Source organism: Leuresthes tenuis, unplaced genomic scaffold (assembly GCF_036924035.1).
Source record: "Leuresthes tenuis unplaced genomic scaffold, fLeuTen1.0.hap1 SCAF_19, whole genome shotgun sequence".
Lineage (NCBI taxonomy): Eukaryota > Metazoa > Chordata > Actinopteri > Atheriniformes > Atherinopsidae > Leuresthes > Leuresthes tenuis.
Genome location: NW_027325373.1, coordinates 27,965,551 through 27,985,949, shown reverse-complemented (window position 1 = coordinate 27,985,949; position 20,399 = coordinate 27,965,551). Strand labels below are relative to the sequence as shown.

Here is a 20,399-nt window from a genome sequence, read left to right as displayed (position 1 = left end):
GCCACAGGGCAGGATGGAGAGGCCTTCTTTGGAACAAGGACGGTGGTGGTACTCTTGAAGCAGGTGGGAACAACAGCTTGGCTCAGGGAGGTGTTGAAGATGTCTGTGAGGACATCTGCGAGCTCCTCTGCACAGTCCTTAAGCACCCAGCCAGGAATCCTTACAGGTAAGGATTGGAAAAGAAACAGTATTCTTGGCAGAAGATTCATCCTCACAGTCTCGATTTTCCAACCAGCTAAAGGGGAAGAACTCCCATCTTATTAAACCACTTTATTTGTCTAATTAGTTTAACATAATTAGCATCAAATAATTGCCTGGGGTTTGTAGTGAGAATAATTCCCAGATATTTAAATCCCTGTCTGGACCAGCAAAAGGAGACTTTTTCATTGAACTCTATATGCCAGTTCCCTGATATCATCATTGCCTTTGATTTGTTTTCATTAATTTTGTATCCTGAGATTGAGCCACATTTATGCAGGCATTGCATAAGTGTAGGAATAGAAAGAAGTCGCTTTTTGATGCAAAGCAAAATACCATCAGCAAAAAGGGCTATCTTATGGTTTGTTCCTCCTTCATCGTCCACTCCTTGGATCCGTGTGCTTCTACCAAGGCCTCTATACTCAGTGCGAAGAGAATGGGTGATAGTGAGTCTCCCTGAATCACCCCCCTTTCCACATTAAACAACTCAGAGCAACAACCATTAACCCTTACTTTTGACCAAGGATTTTTATAAAGTGTACTAATCCAAATAGCAAATGTTTCTCCAAATCCCATTTCTTGTTCAAGGAACAACCTATCCACCTGATCAAATGCTTTCTCAGCATCTAAGCTGAGTAACATTGAGGTTGTTCCGTCTCCTGCTGCTATTGACTGAAGGTTTCATACTCTCCTTATAATATTTTTACCACGACGGCCTATTATGAATCCTGTTTGATCTGGTTTTATCAGTTTCTTTGTGTGATTCTTAATTCTAGTGGCTAAAACAGACGTTAAAATTTTATAGTCCACACATATGAGGGTTATAACTAGTACACTGTATGAGGTTCTTTTTCTTTCTTTTTGTAGGACTGCAATAATTGCGTCTGACCATGACTTTGGGGGATCTCCTGAATTTAATGTATAATTATATACTTTACAAAGTGTGGGTGTAAGGCTCAATTACAAAAGTTTTACAATATTCCCCACTAAATCCATCCGTTCCCAGTGATTTGTTATTTTTTAAATTTGCAATAATTCCTTTTATTTCAGCTTCTGTGATAGGCTCTACTAATTTAGTTGCCTCTACATTCAACAATTTAGTCAATTTGAGGGGCTTCAAGAACTCATTAATATATTATTTCTGTGATTCTTGTATTTCAGCCTTGTATAGCCATTTGGAATATTTTGCAAATGCATTTCAAATTTCCTTAGTCTCAACGTGGTTAGTTTCTGGATTCCTAGCAACTATACAGCTGGATTGGGCCTTTCCTGGAGCTGAAAAGCCAAAAGCCTGCTTGCTGCTGATTTCCTATTTTGTAGTATTTGCTACTAATATACAGCTGAAATTTCCTTCTGCCTTGTGTGTTAGTACCTCTTCTACTTGTTGCTTAGCATCTCAAAGCTTTTTAAGTACATCTTCGTTTTTGTTTATGTTCCCTCTCTAATCTTTTTATTTTATTTTCCAGTTCTTGTTGTTTCATGAGCCTCTGTTTCTTTATTCTCGAGCTGATAGAAATTATCCTCCCTCTTATTGTGGCCTTACTTGTGTCTCTTTTTGACATGCATAAAAAGTCTATCCTTGTGTAACTTCGATGCATTTGAGACATAAATGCAAATTCCCTGACGTTTTGGATGAAAATGTTTCCAAACATCCACCAACCCCCAACTCTGTCATCATACCTGATAGGCCTTTAGACATTGTGGATTGGGGTCTTGTTATAACTGGTAGTCTGTCCAATTTTGTGTTAATTTAAATTAAAGTCTCCCCCACTAATATAATTCCTTCTCCCTTGTCAGCCACGAGACCTGCAATCTTTTTAAAAAAGTATGGGGAGTTGTCATTTGGGGCATATAGGGTTAAAATGATTATCTTTGTGCCACCAATTGTTCCAATTACCATGACAAATCGGCCTTTGTCTTGATAGATTTTTTTCATTGTTGTAATAAGCTGATTTGTTAACCAGGATAGCAACTCCTCCTTTCCTTCCCCCTCGGCATGATGCACTATAAACCTGCTCAACCCACTCTCTTTTTAATTTAAGGTGCTCTATCTCGGTTAAATGCATTTCTTGGCGTAGGGCTATGGAGCAATGTAATTTCACTGACCAAGTATCTTTTTCCTCTTAACTGGGTTACTGATTCCTCTTACATTGTAACTACTAAAATTTACGTATGTCACAGTCTCTGTTTGATTTTATTGTGTTTTCTCCTTTTTGTTTTAAACAAGAAATGCTTTACTTATACGTCCTTAATTGAACTTTGCTCTATAACATGTCAAAGAAAATGAAAACCTAACATTAATAACACAGAACAGAACTTCCATTTTTTCCCCATCAGCAATAGTTCAACTGTGGTCGACCCCCATTGGTACTGGGACAAAGAGGTGTGACCCACCCTCTCTGTGGGAAACATGATCAGTACGAGCGTAACCAGTATTATAACATTGTGTAAGAAAGGTCTATAGGAGTGTCGTCCACTCATGCTAAGCCTAAATATAGCATCCACCAGAACCTTATAACACCTACATAGATTTGTGACTATCAAAAATAACTCATGTGTAACATAACAGTGTTTATGACCTATTCATGAGGTCAATGTCCCTTTTTCCTTTCAGTACAGTCAATAAGCTTCTACAAGGCTATCTTAATGTGTGGAGTTGGTCCAGGAGTCTCCTTGCAAAAGGGCCTTGTAATCCGATGCCTACAGCACCATGTCCCTCTTTTTTTTTTGCGTTGCTCCTCCATCCTTCCTTCAGCTCATCTTCAATATGCTCTCTTTTTCTCAGCAGTGGCGCAGCACTCGTTAATGTGGCAAATATCTTCAGAATTATTTTCAGTTGTGACAAGCATTTTGCAAGTATTTCCTTGTTTTTAAGTTGTTTAATGACCTCTCGAACTTCCACTCTTTGCTTTTGTAGGTCAGGCGAGCAGTCTTGGTCGAAGAAAATCCTCTTATCTCTGAAGAAGACTTGTCTCCAACTCCATGCTCATCTATGATCTCGTCTTTTACCGCTGCGTCGAGGAGTCTCACTATTATAGATCTTGGGGGGTGCTGCTGAATCCTTAGGTTTAGGTCCGGGTGACCGGTGTGCCCTCTCGATCTTAATGTCCATTACTGGTGATAGTTTCAATGTCACTCGGAGCATCCCTTTCACAAATCCAGCCGTATCATTACCCTCACTTCCTTCTGAGATTTGGAAAGTCCTCTTGTTGTTCCGTCTCAATCTATTTTGGAGATTAACTCTCTCCTCTATTTGTCCAATACGTTCTTCCTGTGCAGCCATTTGCTCTTTTATAACTGTAACCGTTTGTTCCAGTCGCTCAAGTGACCTTTTAGTTTGGCTATGCCTTTCTTGATGTTCTTGGCATAATTTTTTTTTTACTTCCCCATTAGCATTAACTCTGGTTGAGTCTGGCAGCTAGCTGGGGTGTTCAAGCTAGTTGGACTCTGTGGTACCCGAACCTTGTCCTTTTCTTTCCATCTACTTTTGTTGAGAGTTCTTTGTCTCGCACTTGTAGACATTTTGTGCCCGTTCACTGAAGTTTCAACATCTATTGCCGATAGTTGTCAATAAATCAACATTAAAATAAGCATACAATTACAAAAGACATTAATATAAACAGAAAAATGCTAAATAAATGGAAATCATGGAAAAATCCCTTCTAATAGATTGAAAATAACTACACAAAGATGGAGCCTGAGATACAAAACAACATAACGAGACAAAAATCCAATCATACAAAAATTCAAACAACGATGAAAAACGCAAAAAGGTTAAAAAAAAAAAAAAAAAACTCGACAGATAAGGAGGTGCAAAACAATTACAGGTATTTGACCAAAAAGAAATGGATGTAGCAGAAATACAAGATGGACAGAATTGATGAAAAACAATAAAAGAGAAATGGAAAATGAGCACAAATGCAAACAAACCACAAAATACTGAATACACAGAAATACCATTACAACATGTAATATATTGACTTAACCCATTATTTGTTCTCCTTTTGTGTTGCCATTTAAAATCTATTAAGTGATATTGACACTCTTTTAGTCAGCATTCAGAGACCTTTAATTTCATATTCCATCGTTGTATATAAATAATACAAAAACACTTAGATGAAACAGTAACTGATTGGGCCCCTTTGGGTGTTATTACACTACTGAGTTATGCACACACATTGTACTGTAAAAAGATTGATAATAAACCGTATGTGGTTATTAGCATTAGTTGCAAGCCCTGATGAGTGCATTCCATGGTACAGTTTGTGCTGTTTTGTCTACATGTCTTGCCTGCTTCCTCTGTTTCCCATATTTCCTTTGGAGAGCCTCCAAGGACGCAGTATGAATTTATTGTTGTCATGGACCCATTAGATCCAACAGGGGAGGAATGTGGGCATAAAATATATGCCACAGTAGCAGCGCATTAGCTAATGCTTGTGATTGCAAACATTTAAAGATGTTTGTGGGTCAAAACAAATACAAATGTTCTCCACGATACACAATTTGAGAGGAACATAATCATAACATTTTCATTCAGTGCTTGTAATTCAGATTCCAATTTTTTATGGCTAACCTTACCTAACCTTACCTAACCTAACCTAAGACATAGTCAAATTTCCTTTTAAGTTTATTTTATATTTAAGGGAGGGGAGGTGGAGGACACAGAATTGGAAGCTATGTGGGATTGGTAGTTTTAGGTGACTTGAATGAATTAATGAGTTTGCCTCTACATTTCCACCAAAAAGCCTATCTCCTGACGATTTCAGAGGGATCAGTCAGCTAGTGTCACGTGGGTGATGTACTCGATCACAGCCATCAATAATGGATCAAGGTTTGCCAAACCTTTATCGGCTTACAGCGCTGAGTGCTCTTCAAAACACGCCACAACAACATACAAATATCCATATAATCAATTCTAAACACCATCAGCTGCTCAAAATGTATACCGTGAACAACGGCCCGAAGCTGTTTTTCATCTATGCAGGAGACAATCCCTGTTTGACGGTTTGTCAATCCGCATATTACCGGAGAGTGTGCGGTCTGCTGCAGGAATGTGCGCCAATAGATGGAGGCTTACCTGCACGGCTCGGGTAAAGAAGATTCCTGCATCACAGGCGATTTTTTTTACGTTGAAATCCATGGTGCTTTGGCAAAGTGATCCAAGCAGGGTTGGTTTGTTTTCCCGTTCAGGGAATCCTCCGGTCAGCTGAGCTGATGATGTAGCAGCAGAAGACGCAAAACTGGAGGCGCGATCCGCCCTGCGGACGATCGGAATTCTGCTCTCCGCCCTGCATTTAAAGGGATCACAGCACACAAAAGCATGTATGAACAGGTTTACACAACTGCAAACAAGGTCATCATTTGCTTTTTTTATCTGAGTAGAAATGGATACTAAGAAGAAATCAATTATTACTTGATAAAATTATGTATTAATTAATATTACCCGTTTGACTGGTTGTAAATCATGTAGCAAAACATTATCACCCAATTCTGTGTTTCACCTTGTTAGTCAACTTCACTCCAACTCAGTACCACCAATTTTACACTTATTTTTTGGACTATATGGTAAACAGACCTCATTTACATAGCACCACCCGGTGGTGAGCTGGTCAAACTGTCACAGGTGTGAAAAATGTAATAAAATGTCCACGATTCATCAAGAAAAAAAAAATGAGGCAGTCATATGGAAGAAAATCCTATTTTGATGTAAATGAAAAGTGAACACAGAAGGGTCAACATAATCAACTCATCCAAAGTTTCCAAGCACATGTTGTCTTCGATCATTGGTAGAGATAAATTCCTGGCAGAGTTTCTTCCTGTCCAAGGCATCAACCCTTTCTTGGTGTGTGTGAGAAACTGCCTCATTGTTCAGGCATTTATGCTTCATACAGTTGTGAAGCCAGGTCTTTCCCCTCCTCGTTGCACTGAAACTCCTCTCAGCTTCAGCAGACGATGTTGGAACAACCAACAACAGCCTAACAATAAGGTGACCAGATTTCTGAAATGATTATCGTGGACATTTTCAATGTGCCGGCGAAAAATCACTAAATATTATCATTATGAAATAAAAAACAGGAACTTTTTCATGTATTTTAACCAGCTTTTATAACACAAAAGGTTGCAATCAAACAAATGGGTGACATCACATACCGTACATCCACTGAGGAAGACAAAAATATCAATATAAGTTAAGATGGATCGGTCAGAAGTTTGAACTGATATGACACAAAAGGTGGCAATAAAAAAAAAGGGGTGACATTCCAGTTCCTCATCTCCTCATCCATCCACCTCCACCTCAGGAGCCTGGGTAGAATAAGAGCAGAGGAGAACATGAGAAAAACGTGTCATCACCTGCTAATCTCATGCTAATGTTAACGTGTAAACAGCTTCACTAATGACAGATAAGAGTTGGTGATTACCTGAAGTAATCAACAGAAGCTGCTGGGGCATGTGCTGCAGCCTCACCAGCTAGGCCTGCGATACGAGGCATTTCAGTTGGGCTGATATTTAGTGAGGTGATCAGCTCTGTTGCACTGTCAAAGATCTGTTGGAATGTTCCCTCTGTTCTTTTCTCTTGCAGAGCTGTCTTGACATAATGTACTGCATCCTGCATGCCTGCAATTGGGATGGTTCGCTTTTGTAAGGATTTGTTGAGGCATTTAATTTCCTCAAGAACTTCCATAGCGAGATGGTCCCTTTCTGGAATCTGCCAAGGAGACCATTTGCCTTCATAGCTGTTTCCAAGCCACCGGTTGAAGGCATCTCCTCCAAACTGAGCAACACTGCCTCATACTGTTTGAGGACTGAATGGACTGCTGCCACTTGCAGTCCACCGTGTAGGACACAGTGGCTTCAGAGTGGTAAATGATCCATGTTCAGATGTGGCAATGTTGCAGAAGATGGTCTTGAACTTTCCTGAAAGTCCAAACAGATGCCCCATTTCATGGAGCCACTGCAGTGCATCAGATGAGGCTGCACAAGTTGCCTGTGTTATCAAATGAACACAGTGGTTGTGCTTGTGTAAGATAGGCCTGTGCACCAGCATATTTTCAGGACATATTTGTTGCTCCATCATTGAGAGACAGATTTAGATGAAGCAGTACATCTTTGGCGACCCTTCATATAAACCAACAAATACTTCATGAGGAATTAGGTTGTGGTCAACGTAGCGAAGACGGACTGATTGCTGTTTGGTCCCAGTTAGGCCCCGTGTTCCATCAGTGATGATGGAGTATTGAAAGCGTGGTTGTGATTTGATTTCAGTGGCTATATCTCTGACACTGTAGTTTGCCACTATGCTCAACATCTCATTTTGGAGCATGTGTAATTCTGAGAACGTGAATTAAGCCACTCGAACAGCATGAAGTCATCATCTGATGTCAACCAGATGATGACAGAAAGATTTTCTTCCTCAGATTCATAGGCCTTGCCTGCCTAAGAACTGCACACAGCTCATGATCTTCATCAAGCATGCCTTTGCCTTTTGCTGTGATGCTGGCGATACACTAGGAAACTGACAATTAACTGGATTTGCTTTTTGACAAGCTAATGAGACTTGCTTTTTGTATGATCTGTACATTTCTCCACAGCCTTTTTCCAAATTCTGAACCTAGCAGAGACAAATGCTGACTCAGTGAGAGGTTTTCGCCATTGAAGACTTGCCAGGTTGAAATGCTTTTACACACTATAATGTAATGAATCCAAGGAAATTCTTTAAATCATTTCTCTGGAAAATGTAGGGTTCTGTTTGCAAGTTTTCAAACTGCTATGGCTCAGTTATCTGATCTGGCCGTGCTCTTCCATCTTGTTCTCCTTTACTGCCTGAGCATCCACTGACCCCTGGCTGCTGCTGATCCAGCTAAGATGAAAACATAACAAAAAATGGAATATCTATGAGCAACTTCCAATTTAACTCATTACAATAATGACAAACATATTGCCAAATAAACTCCTTTATGTCACTCCCTCCTTGCTGTGAGATCCTGACCCAGCTCATGATCTCACTGCTTAGTCGCTACTATTTCTTACACTGGCCTTAATCTAAAAGTGTACCTGGCCAGTTTGCTTCTTACATCTGACAAACTGCACCATCATAATATGAACGGTGTTTGAACTCTGATACAGATTATCACCTCCCTAACATTTGTCTCAATGTTTAATCTCATGACCAACATGGGATAATTCTTTCAACCTCACCTGTGAGCCTCCAGCTTCTCCTCCTGTGCCTCTTCTCCTCTTTCTCCTCCAGCTTCTACTCCTGTACCTCCTCCAGCTTCTCCTCTTTCTCCTCCAGCTTCTCCTCCTCTGCCTCCTCCAGCTTCTCCTCCTCTGTCTCCTCCAGCTTCTCCTCCTCTGTCTCCTCCAGCTTCTCCTCCTCTGTCTCCTCCAGCTTCTTCTCCTCTACTGCCTCCAGCCTCTTCTCCTCCTGTACCTCCTCCAGCTTTTCCTCCTCTACTGCCTCCAGCCTCTTCTCCTCCCGTACCTCCTCCAGCTTCTCCTCCTGTACCTCCTCCAGCCTCTTCTCCTCTGTCTCCTCCAGCTTCTCCTCCTGTACCTCCTCCAGCTTCTTCTCCTCTGTCTCCTCCAGCCTCTTCTCCTCTGTCTCCTCCAGCCTCTTCTCCTCTGTCTCCTCCAGCCTCTTCTCCTCTGTCTCCTCCAGCCTCTTCTCCTCTGTCTCCTCCAGCCTCTTCTCCTCTGTCTCCTCCAGCTTCTCCTCCTGTACCTCCTCCAGCCTCTTCTCCTCTGTCTCCTCCGTCTCCTCCAGCCTCTTCTCCTCTGTCTCCTCCGTCTCCTCCAGCCTCTTCTCCTCCTGTACCTCCTCCAGCCTCTTCTCCTCTGTCTCCTCCAGCTTCTCCTCTGTCTCCTCCAGCTTCTCCTCTGTCTCCTCCAGCCTCTTCTCCTCCAGCTTCTCCTCTGTCTCCTCCAGCTTCTCCTCCTGTCTCCTCCAGCTTCTCCTCCTGTCTCCTCCAGCTTCTCCTCCTCTACTGCCTCCAGCCTCTTCTCCTCTGTCTCCTCCAGCTTATCCTCCTCTGTCTCCTCCAGCCTCTTCTCCTCTGTCTCCTCCAGCTTCTCCTCCTGTCTCCAGCTTCTCCTCCTCTACTGCCTCCAGCCTCTTCTCCTCTACTGCCTCCAGCCTCTTCTCCTCTGTCTCCTCCAGCTTCTCCTCCTGTACCTCCTCCAGCCTCTTCTCCTCTGTCTCCTCCGTCTCCTCCAGCCTCTTCTCCTCCTGTACCTCCTCCAGCCTCTTCTCCTCTGTCTCCTCCGTCTCCTCCAGCCTCTTCTCCTCCTGTACCTCCTCCAGCTTCTCCTCCTGTACCTCCTCCAGCCTCTTCTCCTGTGTCTCCTCCAGCTTCTCCTCTGTCTCCTCCAGCTTCTCCTCTGTCTCCTCCAGCCTCTTCTCCTCTGTCTCCTCCAGCTTCTCCTCCAGCTTCTCCTCCAGCTTCTCCTCTGTCTCCTCCAGCTTCTCCTCCTGTCTCCTCCAGCTTCTCCTCCTCTACTGCCTCCAGCCTCTTCTCCTCCTGTACCTCCTCCAGCCTCTTCTCCTCTGTCTCCTCCAGCTTCTCCTCCTCTACTGCCTCCAGCTTCTCCTCCTGTACCTCCTCCAGCTTCTCCTCCTCTACTGCCTCCAGCCTCTTCTCCTCTGTCTCCTCCAGCTTCTCCTCCTGTACCTCCTCCAGCCTCTTCTCCTCTGTCTCCTCCAGCTTCTCCTCCTGTACCTCCTCCAGCCTCTTCTCCTCTGTCTCCTCCAGCTTCTCCTCCTCTGTCTCCTCCAGCCTCTTCTCCTCTGTCTCCTCCAGCTTCTCCTCCTGTACCTCCTCCAGCCTCTTCTCCTCTGTCTCCTCCAGCTTCTCCTCCTGTCTCCTCCAGCTTCTCCTCCTCTACTGCCTCCAGCCTCTTCTCCTCCTGTACCTCCTCCAGCCTCTTCTCCTCCTGTACCTCCTCCAGCCTCTTCTCCTCCTGTACCTCCTCCAGCCTCTTCTCCTCCTGTACCTCCTCCAGCTTCTCCTCCTGTACCTCCTCCTGTACCTCCTCCAGCCTCTTCTCCTCCTGTACCTCCTCCAGCTTCTCCTCCTGTACCTCCTCCTGTACCTCCTCCAGCCTCTTCTCCTCCTGTACCTCCTCCATCTTCTCCTCCAGCTTCTCCTCCCGTACCTCCTCCATCTTCTCCTCCTGTACCTCCTGTAAAAAAGAGGGCGACTACATCATTTAAGTTTTGATAAATGAACAGATTAAAACTCTTTGGGTTGAAGCATGCATTTCCAATCTGTACCAAAGGTCCGTAACTGTTCAGCAGTAGCCTCAGCATGCTCACATTTGATTCCAGATGTTGGGGAAGACCCAATCTTCAGCAGTTCTCCCGGGTCAGACAGACGTTCTAACCCTTCAACAGGATCTGTGCTCCAGGTCTGTTGTTGTCGGGCTCGTAGTGGAGCTACATAAGAGATGGCAAAACATACCTAAAACCAATTTAAAAGATACAAATCAAAACGATGCACATTCATATTTGTGTAGATATATTTAGATCTACCAGCATGTCTTGAATTGGATGCATTGCCTTCAGACAACTGGCACCAAACAGACAGGGACTCCTGTTCAGCTGTTAATGGATCAAAATAAATGAGCTTTACAAACATAGCACTAAAGACTTTGCCAATGACAATCTATTAGACTTTAAGGACATGTGCATCTGGAGTGCTAATTCATCTTATATTCCTTATGACCACAGCCACACTAGCTGACTAAAGTGCATTTAAACAAGTACCTTAGAAGCTTACCTTACCTTAGTACCTTTAGAGACCGAATTATAATCTTCTTTCTTGATTGAGCCACCTGGCTCTTTGGACTCTGATGAGAAGAATACAGTATTATGCAACCATCATATATTTAGTCCACTTACAGTGTGTTCTTGTAGCCACAATTATAATACCTCTGAAATCAGGCTTAATGAAAGGCTTCAGCTGTGAAACATTAACACTCGGTTTGAGCTGAGCCCCGGTTGTGCTTGATAATGTTGCTATACCCTGCTCTGAAATGGCGGCTATGGCGTAAGGTCCAGACCAGTTGCTTTCTAATCGTCCTCCTTTTCAGCCTGTTGGCTTCTAGGACCTCGTTGCCAATTTAGAAGTGGAAGGACTTCACATTCCTCCCTTTGTGGGTCTCATAATCCTTTTTTGCCTGTCCTGGGCAATCTTTATTTTTTGGTAAATCTGAGAAAAATATGAGATGCTTACAATTTAATTGTCCTTTAAAACATTAACATATTTTAAGGAGTTCTTAAGATGCATATATTGCTATTTCACCCTCACCTCTGCAACTTCTCTGGTCTTAACCTCCTGGTGCTCTTCGGTCACGTCAGACACAACAGTGGAGTTGTCATCTTCTTCTTTTCTGCCGATGTTAAGTATTCCAGGGGAGCGAGGGTGTCTGCCAAAAAGTGCATAATATGGCGTGTACTTTGTTGACCTCTGGAAAAAAGACATTTTTTTTACCCTTTTTGTGTCTCAGCTGAATGTTGAATGAAAACATCTGCAGCTGTAATAAAATATTACCTGTTTAGATGTGTTGACACTTGTCACAATGCCCTTTAAATGGCATCCCTGTCATTTTGCCCCCCCCCCCACAGTACTTTGCAAGTGCCTCCTTAATATTGCGGTTTGTCCGCTCATCCTGTCCGTTGGCCTAGGGATGGTATGCTGATGTGATGCAGTGTTTCACCCCCAGAGCCTCAAAAACACCACAGTTGACCTGCAGAAATATCAGTGTATGCAAATTATCTTCAAAGATACGGTATGATTCAATTACATATATCACATGTTTTATATATACATATAAAAAACACACGACATAACGCTATCCTTTGCCCTTTGCGGTGGTACAAAGTGGACCTATTAAGTCTACCCAGAGGACACTCCATGCTTCCTTGACATGGATGGGATGGAGGACAGGTGCCACTGTTTTAATCTTTTCATGGCGCTGACAGCGAGGACACTCATCAACCTGTAAAACAGGCTATTAAAGTCATTTCTTACTTCTTTCTTAGTATGCTGTATATTTGGAAGTGAAATGCATCACAGTTTATGTGGAACTTAAAGGCATCAGATTTAAGGGGCAGTATATAAATTAGAATGAACGCAGCCAATACATTTCCTTAAGAAGTTTAAACACTCACCCATTTTTTTTACATCCTCCCTCAGTGTTTTTGGCGTTCGGTTGTAGTTCGGCGTCTCCCTGAATGACCCCCACTGCCAAGATTGTCGTGGCACCCCTTTAAAACGTTCCAGACCTGTTCCTGGTTACACACCACCAAACGAAGCTTGCCCTGGAAGCTGTAATACAAGTGCTCGTCTGATGCAGCAGGAAAATACAAAGTTAAAGGTTACATTATGACTAAAGACAGCACAAGGAAGTCCAAAGGCCTTGAAATGTTTCAAATATGGATTGAACATAACAGCTAATATTACTGGGAAGGAAAAAGTAAAGGAAGAGGGGTAAGATGAGACACCTCATGATAAACAGACAACTTAATATTGTCTATGACGTTAGCTTCCAATTCTGCAGTGGTGGGCAGTGAAAAAAAGTTAAACATTTTTAAATTCACACCAAGTACAGTTAAAAAATATTAGGAAATAATAACTGAAATAAAAAATAGACTTTACCAAAAAGATAATTAACTGTAACTGTATTGTGCATTTCCAAAACTAACTAACAAGCTATTATTATTCTAATGTAATGTTTAATGCCATTGCCACGGCCAGGACTAAAAACTGCCCCATCCACGTCTCCTGGTATCTCCTCCATGCTCTGGAAACTGTGCTGAGAGACACAGCCAACCTTCTTGCCACATCTCACATTGATGTGCCATCCTGGATGAGCTGCACTACCTGAGCAACTTCTGTGGGTTGTAGACACCGCCTCATGCTACCTCTAGGGGTGAGAGCTCTGACAAAATGCAAAAGAGACCAAAACATCAGCCAGAAAGGATGAGAACAGAGACTCCTTTATAGGGGTTGTCTTGCTAATAGCCTCTTACAACAGCAGGTGAAACTGATTCACAGTCAGTGCTGCTTCCTAACTGGACAGGTTGATTTCACAGAAGTGTGACTGACTTGGAGTTACACTGTGCTGTTTAGGTGTTCCCTTTATCTTTTTGAGCAGCGTATATCAGACAATAACAAAGAAACAGTGCCACAGGACCAAATATTTACACCACTTTAAAATAAATGTCTGTATATCCTTTGTTATCAATAACAACCCCCAAATGTCATAACCTCTTAAAAATATTTGCTGTCATCTAGAAACTTCTTGTAGATGTTAGTGAGAGGCAAAAACTAGATGTAGTTTCTCCCTCTCCTCTGCTGCAGTGTGTTCAAATGTTCCTCTGAAATGGTAGATTTTGGCTCTCCAAATGGGATTTAGGACAGGATTTATTGTCTTTTTTAAAGTCAAATATTTACTTCATAACTAGATATTCTCATCAAATCTATACCTTACTGACTCTCTAAAACATCTCCTTATTCCATTATTCCCTTGATACATTTATTGTTTCCACCACTACATCGAGCATTAGGCTGGTTTAAGTCATATTTATCTGATAGATTCCAGTTTGTTCTTGTAAATGAAGAATCTTCCTCACACGTTGGAGTAAGTCATGGAGTTCCTCAGGGTTCTGTGCTTGGACCGATTCTTTTTACTTTATACATGCTTCCATTAGGTAACATTATCAGACAGCATGGCATAAATTTCCATTGTTATGCTGATGATACTCAGCTGTACTTATCTATGAAACCAGATGAAACCTACAGGTTGGTCAGACTACAAGCCTGTCTTAAAGACATAAAGACCTGGATGACTCAGAACTGTCTGCTTTTAAATTCAGACAAAACTGAAGTTGTTCTCTTTGGACCTGAGCGCTTCAGGGAGAAATTGTCTAGTTATATAGTTACTCTAGATGGTATTTCATTGGCTTCTAGTTCTACAGTGAGGAACCTTGGAGTTATTTTTGACCAGAATTTATCATTTGACGCACATATAAAACTGGTTTCTAGGACTGCCTTCTTTCGCCTTCGTAATATTGCTAAAATCAGGAACATCCTGTCTCAGGGTGATGCAGAGAAACTAGTTCATGCATTTGTTACTTCAAGATTGGACTACTGTAATTTATTATTATTGGGCTGTCCCACATATTCTCTGAAAAGCCTCCAGCTGATCCAAAATGCTGCAGCCAGAGTTCTGATGAGAACTAACAGGAGAGATCATGTTTCTCCAGTTTTAGCTTCTCTTAATTGGCTCCCTGTTAAATTCAGAATAGAATTTAAGATTCTTCTTCTCACATATAAAGTTCTTAATGACCGAGCTCCATCATATCTTAAAGATTTAATTGTAAGATATTTTCCTAACAGAGCACTTCGCTCCCAAACTGCAGGTTTACTTGTTGTTCCCAGAGTTTCTAAAAGTAGAATGGGAGGTAGAGCCTTCAGTTATCAGGCCCCTCTCTTGTGGAATAAGCTGCCAGTAAATGTCCGGGAAGCAGACACCCTTTCCACTTTTAAGATTAGGCTTAAAACTTTCCTTTTCAACAAAGCTTTTAGTTAGGGATGGCTCAGGTAATCCTGAAACATCCCATAGTTAAGCTGCTATAGGCTTAGACTGCTGGGGGACCTCATCTGTCACACCTTTCCTCACTTTGCTCTCTTTTCCCCCTGTTTAATTTCAAAATTGATTTTGTGTACATGTGACATTATTGTGGTTATTAACTTGTGTTTCCCTGTTCCAGCAGGTATCCTTTGAATGGCGTTATGGTGTTTTTCCCCCCTCTTTTCCCTCTTTTCTGTCTTCTCAAACCCCAGCTGGTCGAGGCGGATGGCCACCCTTCCTGAGTCTGGTTCTGCCAGAGGTTTCTTCCTGTTAAAAGGGAGTCGTTCCTTTCCACAGTTGCCTCATGCACGCTCAGGACGGGAGATTGGACTGAAGACAAGTTTCGGTGCAATCTGTTGGTTTCCTTAGCTAGGATATTATTTTTTGAATTGGCTCTATATGAATTAGTTGGATTATGATTACAATGAATTGAATTCCAATTGGCTTGAATTGGACTATATTACTTAAGTGCCTTGAGATGACAATTGTTGTAATCTGGCGCTATATAAATAAAATTGAATTGAATTGAATTGAATCAGTCCCACAGCATGATAGAACCACCGTCATGTTTTACTGTACATGAAGTGCTCTTTTCCTCATGGGTGTCACCTACAAAGTGATGCATTAGATTAAAGCAGCTCTGCTTTGGGTTCCTCTGTCTATAAGGCATTATGCCAGTAAGACTGACTTTGATGATGGTTTTTACGAACAGATTTTTGTCAAAATTGGTTTCTCCCTGGCCTTCACCCATAAAGCTCTATTTGGTTCAGTCTGTAGGGTATGGTACATCATTATAGATAGTAAGCCTGATGCTGAAGTTGGTGTGTGTGTGTTTTTAGCTCACTTCCTTTTCTTTTTTCCTCATTTTGCACCAGCCTTAACTGGCATCTCTTATTGTGTTTCTTCTTAGTGCCACGTCCTCTAGCAGTTCCAGGTTATGTACACAGGTAGCAATCCTTACATTGAAGGACACTGTCAGATAACAATACTGAAACAGATTTCAAGATGTTTGGTGATTGATTGATAAATGATTTGGCACATGAATGCTGACAGAGTCAGGAAGAAGAAGAAGACTTTATTTTTAACAGCACTTTATTTACAGTTGGTATCAAACAAAACACACAATTTACTTAATAAAAGGATCAATCAATTAAAAAAGGATACGAATTGCAGTTCTACACCAGCCACCTGGCACAAAAGCCCCTCATGAGCCCACTGATGTGCAAAGACATCTATGTTTCCAGTGACTCTGTGGAAGAAAAACTCCAGCCTCAGACTGGCCTTAACGTTCCACAGTCACAGCATCAAGGGTCGACCCTCCCTGCAGTCTGTCTCTGCGGGTCAGCTTAATCGACACCTTTGCCTCTCCTACTAAAAAATTTAGGAGTTGACACTATTGTTTTTCCGTCTTTTTATATCTGACTTCACAAATAATACGAGAGACAGTAAAAATAGCACCAAATAGGTTGAAAATACGAGTTAAAACATTAAAAAAAACCTGTTTTTGCTCTCAGTAAAAACATCAACCAGACCTCAGAAAGAGCACTCGTTTAAAACACTGATTAAAAACAGATAAATAGGCGTTTGTGGCACCATGTAAAATCCTCCACTGGAGATCTGCAGTTCTCTTTTTTATAGGTTTATATAGAGTCCTCCACTGTGGGCTCAGTCCACTTAGCTTCTCGGTCCACACACTCTTCGCTCTGTTGCACAGTTTGGCTTTGTGGATCGTTTTCACACAGTTCCTGTACAACGTCTTTTTATCGGCCTTGTGCAGGCTTAGTTTGTACCCTTCGCAGACTCTTAGTAGAGGACTGAGCTGTGTGAATCCAGGGCGCAGGTGTATCTTCGGATAAGGGTCCTTGGTGTCAGGTTCGGCCTCTCCTCTGCTGTACCTGAGGAGGAGGTCTCTCTCCTTCTGGGTCAGCCTCTTCCTCCAGAGCTCCAGGCTCCTCTCCATCAGCTGGACAGAGTGCACCCCCAGAGCAGAGCCCAGAGCTTGGCTGTCGGTCAGTGCGGGTCCTGTTGCATCTACCAGTTGGTTCAGGCAGACGACCTTTGACCTGCACAGCGCCCCCGTCAGCCCAGGCACGGTGCTGCAACACACAAATTAGAGGCTCCTTTAACACACAGAGAGTCACGCTTCTCACTCATTTCATGTTTAAACAGCGCCCCGCACTCTGATAAAAAAGAGGGAACCCACTTACTTTTAGAGAATTAAAACCAGTTAAAGCAGCATCCAGCCCCAGGTTGTTGACACGCCTGAGTATGCAGCTGGCCTGGTCCCGCCACACCAGATCTTCAGGTCCAGTCAGATACCTCTGAATGAACTGGAGCCTGAAGGTGGCGGTCCTGCCAGCCAGGTGGACCAGGCCCTGGCCCCCCTCATCTCTGGATAAAAACAACTGTGGTACCCAATGAAATTTATCCTAAAAGAATTTAACCATCTTTGCCTGGATCTCTGTAATGAGACCTGATGGAGGGTCCAGCCAGGCTAACCTGTGCCTCAATAAAGAGGCCACCAGGTTATTTATGACCAACACTCTGCCTCTCAAGGACATTTGAGAGTGGAGCCACCTCCACTTAGCTTGCTGTCTACTTTTGCACTGATATTGTTCCAGTTTTTCTTCCTGATGTCGTTGTTCCCTAGATAAATACCAAGATACTTTAAACCTTCTCTCTTCCAGGTTAGGCTGCGAGGGAGAACAGGGAGGCCTTCGCACCGCTCACCAACAGCCAGGGCCTCGCTCTTCCTCCAGTTCACCCTCGCAGCCAAAGAAGTAGCTCGATGGAGCACCCATCTCCTTGATGTTTTGGACCCGGGACCGGACCAGTGCACCCTGTACTTTAGTGTCCAGCAGGTCGGCTAAAGCCATCTTTTTAGTCTTGAGGATTTCAATATATCCTCGATTTCCTGTGGACTCGCTCTCACACTCGAGATCCACAATATCAGTCTCCATATCTTTGATAGATCTGTGAATGTCACGTGTGCTGTTGACATAAAAGTTTAATCTGAACCTTTCCATGGTCCCACCACTGCCTCAGACTGACAAACTCGCTTTTTTCTGTTTAAAATCATTCCAGAGGAAGTTTAAAGCCTCCCTGAAAGATTTATCAGTTAAAATGCCAATAGGCGCTTTTGGGTAAAATATTCCTAATAAAAGCGCTACATAAAACCAGAGAGTGATCAGTAAAACCGACCGGTAAAATCTTACACGTTCTGACGACACTGACTCTGTGTTTAAAAGCATAAAAGCGATCAAGTCTGGCCGAGGAGATTCTGTTTTCGCTAACGTGGGACCATGTGTACTGTCTGCAGCTTGCGTGCATCCTTCTCCACACATCCACCAGGCCAAGGGAGGAGACCAGCTGCCTCAAGGCATGCTGGGATGCTGGATGAGGCTCGATCTAAAATCTCATTATCAGTACAATTAAAATCCCTGCCCACGAATCAATAATCCTCCGAGCTGCAGCTGTTTAAAAGATCATTTAAGTTCTCAAAGAAGCGTTTCCTCTCTGTACCGTTGTTTGGAGCATAAATGTTGATAAGAACCACGTTAAAATGTTCAAAATGGGCCTTGACTAAGAGGCACCTCCCCTCCACAACGTGCCGGACCTCCACAGGTTGGAGTAAATCCTCTGGAGAACAGGAAGCCCACTCTTCCACTGAGGGTGGTGTTATGACTTAAAATCAGTTCTCCTTCCCATTCTCTGCTCCAATCTGCCTCATTTCCATCATCACTGTGTGTTTCTTGTAAAATTAGAACATCGAGGTGTTTCATCTTTGCCGTGTCAAACACTAATGTTCTCTTTCTCTCTTCTCTGGCACCATTGACATTCAGACTGCCTGCTTTAAAAGCATCCATATGTTAAGAAACGCAGTGAACACAAACAGTGAAACAAATAGAAATAAGATCCATGCTTTCATCATCATTAAAAAACGACTTTCATCATCTGTTTTTTTAGTCTGAATACTTCTTGATCTATAAGGTCTGATTCAGCTTTATAATGTTCCTGGCAGAACTATAGAAACCCTGCAAATCAGGGAACATTAAACCCTTTGGTCTTTTGCAGAACATTGGCAGGATACACCTGAGCAGCAGCCTGCTGGGTGTGAGACAGGGTGCTGCTGTCAGACAGACAGGCAGGTGTGCCTGCCAGCCATCCGGTCTTACCACTGCCACCACAATCACCACGTTTTTTCTCTTGCTGTACCATTTAAGAGGAGCAGAACTCCCTCCAGCTTCACAGGCCTTCGTGTCTCAGCAGCGGAGACTTGCAGATCGGTGACCCCACCTTTCCGTGTCTGGACAACTCTTTCATTAGGAACTCATCACTAATGAATGGGGGGACGTTAGATAGGGTGATTTTTGTGGCCAACTGCGTCGGCGGCAGCACCGTCTCTACCTATCTGTTCACCTGCTCCACCTTCTCCACAAACAACACCACAGCTTTGTTCATGCGGGCAGCAGACCTCACTGAGCCGTGCCCGATCACCTGCCCCACGGCCGGCGCCACCTCCTCCACGCTGCACGGAGAACCGGCACCAGCCCTGATGCCGTGCTTCCGGGACAGCATGGAGAAGCCACCGACGCCATTGTGGCCTCCCAGCAAGGCTGGGAAGTGTCACGGTTTATGTTCTGTTTCATGTCTCGTCATTTCCTGTTTTATTTAGGAGAATCACTGACCTTCCCCTCTTGTTCCAGGTATCTTGCCCTTCCTCCCGTGTTTCCACCTGTTCCCCTTGGTCCCTCATGTGTTCAAATAGTCTGCGTTTCCCTGCTCTTGTGCCAGTTTGTTGTCTCCATTTGAGCATCTTTACCAGCCTTTGTCTCAAGCCTCGATCCATAGTTACATGAGTCTGTAACTTTTCATAGTCGCCTCCGTTAAAGGAGAGCTTTAAGTTTATAGTTAAAGTTCATAGAGCCTCTGTTTTTAAGAGTGCGTCTTTTGTTAATCCGCCTCGTTAGGAGAGCGTGTCTTTGTTTAGTTGAGTGTTCATAGCTTTTCTGTTTTCCTCCCAGTTTGGAGAGATTTATGTTGGATAACTTTCAGAGCTGCGCTCCTCCTCCACGCCATAGTTACTGAGGAGAGCGCTCAGGTTTTTCAGCCTTTTTCTTTGCTCTGCTGGGAGATCGCCCTGCCTAGCTGTGCTCTGTGTGCTGTATTTAATAATTAAACCCTCTTGGAATCCAAAAGACCCTGAGTCTGTGTCTTGAGTCCCCTGGTAACTGACAGGAAGCACACCCAACAAAACAAACCAAAAAAAACCTAAATTAAGCCTTCAACACACTACACAAAGTACTCAAAACCAACACAACAAATGAAACAAAGGTAGAGGGGAAAAGGTAAGAAAATCGCTTTCACTCTCAATCCTTCTCTCAGCTCTTCCACTTCCACACCTCTCACACAGAAGAACTCACAAAAAGAGTTTTGTTTCATGGATAATGATGTTCTATCTTTGTATAAAGACAAATGTGGAATGTAGCATAATTTAACAAGCAAAATGTGCAAGATGCATTTCTTTCACATTGAAAATGTTTTTCACTTTGTGAAATATGCTCAAT

General features: G+C 43.0%; 1 protein-coding gene across 1 annotated transcript in view; it reads right to left on the bottom strand.

Annotated features, from left to right (window-relative positions):
* Window positions 1-5,449, bottom strand: part of LOC140276745 (endophilin-B2-like) — a 45,999-nt gene extending 40,550 nt beyond the window's left edge. Inside the window, exon 1 of the mRNA XM_072371546.1 lies at window positions 5,276-5,449. Coding sequence (XP_072227647.1) covers window positions 5,276-5,338 — 63 coding nt within the window. The 5' untranslated portion in view covers window positions 5,339-5,449. The remainder of the gene's footprint in view (window positions 1-5,275) is intronic.
* Window positions 5,450-20,399: the final 14,950 nt, after the last annotated feature.